Below are 9,192 nucleotides of genomic sequence, written 5' to 3'. Positions count from 1 at the left end.
CTATCTCTTGAACCAACAGTTCACACCATCACTGACAGATCTGTCTCTTGAACCAACAGGTCACGCTATCATTACAGAGGGATCTATCTCTTGAACCAACAGTTCACACCATCACTGACGGATCTGTCTCTTGAACCAACAGGTCACGCCATCACATAGGGATCTATCTCTTGAACCAAAAGGTCACGCCATCATCACACACGGATCTGTCTCTTGAACCAACAGTTCACACCATCACTGACGGATCTGTCTCTTGAACCAACAGGTCACGCTATCATTACAGAGGGATCTATCTCTTGAACCAACAGGTCACGCCATCATTACAGAGGGATCTGTCTCTTGAACCAACAGTTCACGCCATCACTGACGGATCTGTCTCTTGAACCAACAGGTCACGCTATCATTACAGAGGGATCTGTCTCTTGAACCAACAGTTCAAACCATCACACACGGATCTGTCTCTTCCACTGGCAGCACCAGCAGTAGCGCAGAATCTTGGAGCACTCCAGGCGAAACCTCCTGGAGCAGAAGCTGTAGATGACGGGGTTGGCCATGCTGTTGATGAAGTAGGACCTCAGCACGATGTTCTGCAGGGCCAGGTTCCACTCCCCGGCTTCCATGTGCGAGGCGGCCGTCAGGGATTTGACGATGACCGTGCACAGGAAAGGGAGGTAACTGAGGACGAAGACCAAGGCCACCAGGAAGAGCATCCAGGTCAGGCGGCGTGTCTCGGCGCTGATGGACATAGCGTTGTTGGGGGTCTGCTTCCTGGGCGGGTTGTTGTCCCCCTTGTCCTTGGACCTCACTCCCCTGAGGTCACGCTTCTTCTTCTGCTGCTTTGCTTCAGATGGGGGGGCGTTGCTCTCCGTGGCGTCAACGGGGTAATGGCTGTCCTTAGTTTCAATCAGGACAATGCTGCTTTCGGCACTCTCCGCTTCAGTGAGAGTGGTGCTTTCTTTCGCTTCAGTGAGAGTGGTGCTTTCTTTCGCTTCAGTGGAGGTATCGGTCTCCGTGTTCTCCTTCTCCTTTCCTTCGGTGGAGGCACTCTTCTCCTTCGCCTGACCGGAGGCATTTTTCTCCTTCAGCTCAGCAGACGCACACTCCTCCTTTACCTCAGTATTCTTCGCATCAGTAGAGGCACCATTCTCCTTCACCTCAGCGTTCTCCTTCACCTCAGCGGAGGCAGTGCTGTCCTTGGTGTCAGCGGAGGCGTTCCTGTTGGAGGCGTCAGAGGTCAGGTTGTTGGAGTCAGACGGGCGGGACGTGTTCCCCAAAGTCTTCTTGCTGTACCTGGCCCCCACAAAGCCCGCCTTCCGGAATCTCTCCTGCGCCCAGACCTTCCGACCGATCATGGCGTACAGAACGATCAGGATTACCGTGGCGGTGAGGAAGATGAGGAGGTGTGTGCCATTGAAGGCCAGGGGGTAGATGGTGTCCTTGTAGGCGTCCGTGAAGGAGCAGTCAGACCCGTTGATGGCCGGGTTGTCGGTCAAGGCCGTCTGTGATCCGTACAGAACAGCGGCCGGGGCGGCGAGCAGGGCGGCCAGTGCAGTGCAGATGGTGATCAGCTTCTGTGGATTGGGAGATGAATTTTTGTTTGTTAATGCCCCGTCACACACACACACACACTTACTGGTGACTGTGCACGCTTTGTTAAAAAGTATTAGTTTTCACATTCGAATGGTTATCGGTTTAAAAGGTCGGCCAGTATCTGTGGCGTGGGGGTGGAATTTGGTTTGTTAATGTCCCATCACATATACCAATTATTGTAGACGTTTTGTCAGTTCAAAACCCCTTCAGTACCAGGGGAAAACATTAGAAAGTGGTGTTTCAAGTCATAAAACAATATCCCAAACAATAAGCCTGAAAACTGAGAAAAACGGTCGGGAGATATACCACTCTAGATAACCCGTGTGAATTCTCAGCCTTCCAGAGAGTTATTACCCTTGTTTCTGATGACGTCATCAGCGACGTCACTGTGCACGTACGTGATACGTTCTATGGCTGTCAATTAGTATCCCGTCACAGACACACTGGTGATTGTGGACGTTTTGTTAGAAGTATCAGTTTTCACGTTTTAATGTTATCGTCCAGTCAAAAGGTCGATCAGTATCTGTGGACATGCAGGAAGGTTCGCTGCTTGTTTTTTGGTGGTCGTTTTTGTTGTTGTTGTTGTCAGCGTTGTACTGTGTTGTTTTGTGTGTTGTGTTGGTTCGTGCCGTGTCCATTGTAAGGCATCTTGTCACATGGACTGTTTCGTGTCTTGTTGCGTCATGTTATGTCGAACTGCGCTGCACAGTACTTCACCATGTCGTGCTGTGCTGTGCTGTGCCGTGCTGTGCTGTGCTGTGCCATGCTGTGCCGTGCTGTGCCGTGCTGTGCTGTGCTGTGCCGTGCTGTGCCGTGCTGTGTCATGCTGTGCCGTGCTGTGTTCGTTGCGTTGCTGTGCGTTGTATCATATTATTGTGCCGTGTCGTGGTGTGCTGTGCCGTGTTGTGTTATGCTCTGTTCGTTGCGTTGCTATGCGTTGTATCATATTATTGTGCCGTGTCGTGGTGTGCTGTGCCGTGTTGTGTTATGCTGTGTTCGTTGCGTTGCTATGCGTTGTATCATATTATTGTGTCGAGTCGTGCTGTGCTGTGCCGTGCTGTGCTGTGCTGTGCTGTGTTATGCTGTGTTCGTTGCGTTGCTATGCGTTGCGCTGCACTGTAGTATATTGTGTTGTGCAATACTGTGCTGTGCTGTGCTGTGCTGTGCTGTGCTGTGCTGTGCTGTGCTGTGCTGTGCTGTGCTGTGCTGTGCTGTGCTATGCTGTGCTCAGTTGTGTTATGTTCGTTGCGTTGCATTGTGCTGTACTGGAGGAAGGTGGCAGAATGGTTAAGACGCTCAGCTGCCAATACAGAGAGTCCGTGAGGGTGTGGGTTCGAATCCCGCTCTCGCCCTTTCTCCTAAGTTTGACTGGAAAATCAAACTGAGCGTCTAGTCTTTCGGATGAGACGATAAACCGAGGTCCCGTGTGCAGCACGCACTTGGCGCACTGAAAAAGAACCCATGGCAACGAAAATGAAATCCACTTTCATAGGTACACAAATATGTAAGCATGCACTCAAGGCCTGACTAAGCGCGTTGGGTTATGCTGCTGGTCAGGCATCTGCTCAACAGATGTGGTGTAGCGTGTATGGATTTGTCCGAACGCAGTGACACCTCCTTGAGAAAGTGAAACTGAAACTGAAACTGTACTGTGCTGCGCCGCGCTGTGCTGTGCTGTGTTGTTTTGTATACAGCCACAATAACAAGCAGCCTTGATTAAATACACCATCCATCAACCTTAGGTATGCATAAATCCAGGTACGTAAGTAGTGACCTTGGCGACCTTGGGGGTGATCTGTCTGGCTTCGTGCTGGCAGGTGTTTCTGTACCTGTCCACCGCTACCACCACCAGCAGAATCCCTGACGCAGGGGAGCAGAAGTAGTTCACCACCCTGAACACCTGAAACAGAGAGGTGTACTGTGTGCTTGGGACGGGCTGCCATGGACATTATTCATGGCATCTGTCATCGGTCACAGACCAAGCTTAACGCCATGGATATTTACATAGCGTCTGTCCTCGGTTCGAGACCGAGCTTAACGCCATGGATATTTACATAGCGTCTATCCTCGGTTCGAGACCGAGCTTAACGCCATGGATATTTACATAGCGTCTATCCTCGGTTCGAGACCGAGCTTAACGCCATGGATATTTACATAGCGTCTATCCTCGGTTCGAGACCGAGCTTAACGCCATGGATATTTACATAGCGTCTATCCTCGGTTCGAGACCGAGCTTAACGCCATGGATATTTACATAGCGTCTATCCTCGGTTCGAGACCGAGCTTAACGCCATGGATATTTACATAGCGTCTATCCTCGGTTCGAGACCGAGCTTAACGCCGTGGATATTTACATAGCGTCTATCCTCGGTTCGAGACCAAGCTTAACGCCATGGATATTTACATAGCGTCTGTCCTCGGTTCGAGACCGAGCTTAACGCCATGGATATTTCCATAGTGTCTATCCTCGGTTCGAGACCAAGCTTAACGCCATGGATATTTACATAGCGTCTATCCTCGGTTCGAGACCGAGCTTAACGCCATGGATATTTACATAGCGTCCATCCTTGGTTCGAGACCGAGCTTAACGCCATGGATATTTACATAGTGTCTATCCTTGGTTCGAGACCGAGCTTAACGCCATGGGTATTTACATAGCGTCTATCCTCGGTTCGAGACCGAGCTTAACGCCATGGATATTTACATAGCGTCTATCCTCGGTTACAGACCAAGCTTAGCCCATGGACATTTACATAGCGTCTAACCTCTGACACAGACTAAACTCTCAGCCCATGGATATTTACATAGCGTCTATCCTCGGTTCGAGACCAAGCTTAACGCCATGGATATTTACATAGCGTCTATCCTCGGTTCGAGACCAAGCTTAACGCCATGGACATTTACACAGCGTCTATTCTCGGTCACAGACTAAGCTCTCAGTACATGAAAAATTTACATAGCGCCTATCCTCAGTCACAGACCAAGGTTAGTCCATGGACATTTACATAGTGTCTATTCTCGATTACAGACCAAGCTTAGCCCATGGATATATATATATATATAGCATCTATTCTCGGTCACAGACTAAGCTCTCATTTGCTTTTTGTCTGTGTATCCCCGTGGTTGGTTACGACGAGCTGAACCAAAACAGGTTGTGCGTTGTCAAAGGGACGCAGTTCTTTTTAATAACCTCCCTTTACCAGTTTTGTTGCTGGGTGCTGCCAAAATGTTTTGGCGGTCACCAATGGCAAGTTATTTCTAAATTGGAAACATAGGGAAAATTGTTCAATAATTATTGAAACAGCCATCAATATAGTCTGGTTCTGTACTTGTCTAGTCATTATATATATATATATATATATATATATATATATATATATATATATATATATATATTTCTATTCATTTTCATATTTTCATTGTGACATGTTTTTACCTGTAGCAGTACGCATACTTTTATCATGTCTAAAGTTACTTATGATATCATTTTTTTTTAGTACAATATATTGTTTATCAGGAAGTTGTGCTGTAAATATGACGGAAGTATTGTTTTTCTGTTGTTGTTATTTTGTTGTTGTTGCTGTTGTTTTTCTTAACCTGGAAATCATATTTTTGATGGAACTGACTCACACTGACGGGAACTGAGGTTGTTTTTTTTGTTTTGTGTGTGTGTGTGTGTGTGTGTGTGTGTGTGTGTGTGTAAAACTGTTCCAAACCGTGTAATGAAAAAAAAACATATTTGTATTGTTTCATTGTAATCTTAAGATATGCTTGATGTATGTGGACAGTGGTTTGTGTCAAATAAGAGAAGACCGTGCTGAAAAAAAAAGAATTATGTATATATCAATGAATGATGTGAATGAGTTTGTGAAATGGTACCTGTGAAACAATTTTGACCAGTGCTTTCACCGGTTTTATTCAGTGACTTATCATCATTATTTCTCTTTTTTTTTTCTTCTTTTTTGTTGTTGTTGATTTTTTTTTTTAAACCGATGTAATTAAATTCAGTACATCAGTGTATTTTTCAGAATCTAATTTTCTCATTATGGCAAGAAAGCGTAGTTTTCTAAGGTCACATTTGTAACAGCCCTAAGTTTAACACAAACATTAGTTCTACTCGAGTAAAGTTAATGAATGATTTTTCTTTGAATATTGGTTCCGAAGAGGAAAGACGTTTAGGAATTTAGCATGACTATTTCCTCGGTAAACAGAGAAATGCTACAAGTCTAGCCTTCAAATGTTTAAATCACCCAAAGGGAGGTAATTTCAAGACGAATCCTGTCATCAGAGTGGTCTCATGAAGTCCTGTGGTTTGAAGTCGTTGGGGTTACACACATTATATGACATTTTGTGCTCTGTTTGCCTGACCAGAGCTTAACGTTAGACATAACGTAAGTCAAAATGAGAGAGTGGTGTTGTATTAATGTATATTTCTTTCTTTCTGAGATTTGAGAGCAGCTTTTCCATACGGGGATCATTCTCGCTACCCTCATTCTCTCTCTCTCATTTTCTCAGCACAATGGATGGATTAGAACCATGTTTATTTGTCATGAAAACGGTGAATGAAAACTTCATAGACACAAAAATAAAGTGTAGGGGGGAAAAAACGAACCAAACTAAGTGTAAGGTGTTCTAATTAAAACCTGACGTGTTCATATGATTATGATGTGTTGAAAAGGAATTTAATGAATTGCTGAAATTTTCATTTCCCTGGACGTTTGGTCTTCTTGTTTTGTAAGAAAGTGCACTAGATTCCGTTCAAAGTCACGTGTATCCTGTAACGGGTTACATCTGCACGGAATACATACATACATGCATACATAAATATACATATACATACACAGTTTCAGTTTCAGTTGCTCAAGGAGGCGTCACTGCGTTCGGACAAACCATATACGCTACACCACATCTGCCAAGCAGATGCCTGACCAGCAGCGTAACCCAACGCGCTTAGTCAGGCCTTGAGAGATATATACACACACATATAATTATATATATATATGGTTCTTAAGGAAGAAATTGCTACTACTATACTACTTTCGCTTCCCAAATATGCTTCAAGCACTGTTACTTTGAGAAAATCTCGAAGGTAATCTTGTTGCTAAAAGTGCATTGCATGTTGTAGAAAGTTGTGTTTGTTGTGTTTTAGCTGTGAATGTTAACGTATCCATAAAATGTCGATTGAAGCATTTCTCCTTGTCAGTGCGGGCCAAAAGTCTGGGCGAAGAGGCAAGGACTGAAATGGAGAAAACTGTTGGTACACACACACACACACACACACACACACACACACACACACACACACACACACACACACACACACACACACATCACTTAACAGATGAATAGAGACAGAGGGAAACACACACACACACACACACACACACACACCACACACACACATCACTTAACAGATGAATAGAGACAGAGGGAAACACACACACACACACACACACACACACACACACACACCACACACACACACACATCACTTAACAGATAAATATGACAGAGACAGAGGGAAACACACACACACACACACACACACACACACACACACACACGCAGAAAGGGAGCCAGCAAAAAACACGAAGGAACACGAAGAACGATAACCCAGGGCCAGCACAGTCCTACCGTCTCCCAGAGTTAGCGCCCTTACCTGACAGAACGGGGAGGTCCCCAAAGTATAGTTTCTGCGCATGTCCATCATTTCCCCCAGCAATCCCAAGGTGCAGCTGAGCAAGTCGCACACTGCCAATGCCTGCACGAACCACCGGAAAGTGCCGTTCCTTATTTTCCGGTTGTAGACGTACAGGACAGTGACGTTTCCTATAACACCTGCACACATCAACGGAAAGTGCCGTTCTTTATTTTTCCGGTTAAAGACGTACAGTACAATGACGTTTCCTATAACACTTGCATACATTACTGGAAAGTGCTGTTCTTTATTTTTCCTGTTAAAGACGTACAGGATAGTGACGTTTCCTATAACACCTGCACACATCACCGGAAAGTGCCGTTCTTTATTTTTCCGGTTAAAGACGTACAGGACAGTGACGTTTCCTATAACACCTGCACACATCACCGGAAAGTGCCGTTCTTTATTTTTCCGGTTAAAGACGTACAGGATAGTGACGTTTCCTATAACACCTGCACACATCACCGGAAAGTGCCGTTCTTTATTTTTCCGGGTAAAGACGTACAGGACAGTGACGTTTCCTATAACACCTGCACACATCACCGGAAAGTGCCTCTCTTTATTATTTTTCGGGTTTTATACGAATATGATGGGGTTCCAAATGCACCCAGCTGACCAGAATTCAGTCTGAATATTGCAGTATACTGAATGGTATTGTAGAAGAGGACATAGGTGTAGGTAACTTAGTAAGGATGGTGAGAGACAGACAAACACACATACACACACACTGAAAGAGAAAGACAGACCAACAAACACACACAGACACACACACACACACACTCATACACACTCATACACGCACGCACACATTGAAAAAGAAAGACAAAACAAACAAACGCGCACACACACACGCACGCGCGCGCGTACACACACATACACACACACACACACACACACACACACACACACACAGAGAAAGACACACACACACACACAGAAAGACACACACACACACACACACACACACACACACACACACACACACAGAAAGACAGACAGACAGACAGACACACACACACACAGAGAAAGACACACACACACACACACACACACACACACACACACACAGACTTACCCAGGACGAGTATGAGGCCGAGGTAGATGATGGCGGGCAGGACGGCCAAGGCAAACTCCTCGTCCTTCTGCCGGAGGAACTCTTCCACGTCCGCCAGGTTCCCCTCCACTGACCCCTCCCCCACACCGTCATCCACTGCTGTCGTCATCACCCGCACTGACGTCACCACATCTTGACGCCCTGGGCTGTTGGTGCTGACGTCAGAAGGCCAGGATGAAGGAGGCATGATTAATGCAGTCAGCTGGTCTCTTGGCTCTGAGATGCAGACTCTGTGTCTCGAACTCCACACACAATGTCAGTCTCTGTCTTTCCCTCCAGAGCCGCCCATGTATAGAGCTGAACGACAGACTACAGTATGGATAGGATGTAACTTTTGCTGCTTTATCTTTACACCCAAACTGTGAAATGTTTGACTGACAAGAACAATTCGGGATAAAATAAATAACCGTGATTTACAACACAACTTCGTCATTCCCCGTTGAAAAAAAAAAGATTTTCAAATTATTATTGAAAGACTTGTTGACGGACTAACACCAAACAACTTAGCGCCCTATGTTTCACACTGGGCTGATGGAGACTTAACCGTCTAGTTTGCTCAAACACCAATGGCCTGAACATCCGCTGGCCCACATATAACACAGCTAAAAACAGGGAAATGAATATGTCAGGAATTTCCACGATGTTCGAAAAACGAAAACCTGTATTATTCGCGAACTTACAAAATCGCCATGTGTTTCATAACGACAGACAGTTGAAGACTGTTCACATCTTCACAAAGGGCAGAAACGAAGAGATCTTACTTGTTCAGACTGTCCACATCTTCACGAAG

General features: G+C 45.6%; 1 protein-coding gene across 1 annotated transcript in view; it reads right to left on the bottom strand.

Annotated features, from left to right (window-relative positions):
• Positions 1-375: 375 nt before the first annotated feature.
• The window catches only part of LOC143301266 (uncharacterized), a 9,323-nt gene continuing 506 nt past the window's right edge, over positions 376-9,192 (bottom strand). Inside the window, exons 1-4 of the mRNA XM_076615419.1 lie at positions 8,364-9,192; positions 7,250-7,428; positions 3,365-3,490; positions 376-1,571 (exon numbers count right to left, since the gene is read on the bottom strand). The exon at positions 8,364-9,192 is cut by the window's right edge and continues 506 nt beyond it. Coding sequence (XP_076471534.1) covers positions 444-1,571; positions 3,365-3,490; positions 7,250-7,428; positions 8,364-8,589 — 1,659 coding nt within the window. The 5' untranslated portion in view covers positions 8,590-9,192 and the 3' untranslated portion in view covers positions 376-443. The remainder of the gene's footprint in view (positions 1,572-3,364; positions 3,491-7,249; positions 7,429-8,363) is intronic.

The sequence above is a fragment of the Babylonia areolata genome, chromosome 27 (genome assembly GCF_041734735.1).
Source record: "Babylonia areolata isolate BAREFJ2019XMU chromosome 27, ASM4173473v1, whole genome shotgun sequence".
In the NCBI taxonomy this organism is placed as follows: domain Eukaryota; kingdom Metazoa; phylum Mollusca; class Gastropoda; order Neogastropoda; family Buccinidae; genus Babylonia; species Babylonia areolata.
Note: the sequence above shows the minus strand (reverse complement) of the source record. Positions and strands in the feature narration are given on the sequence as shown.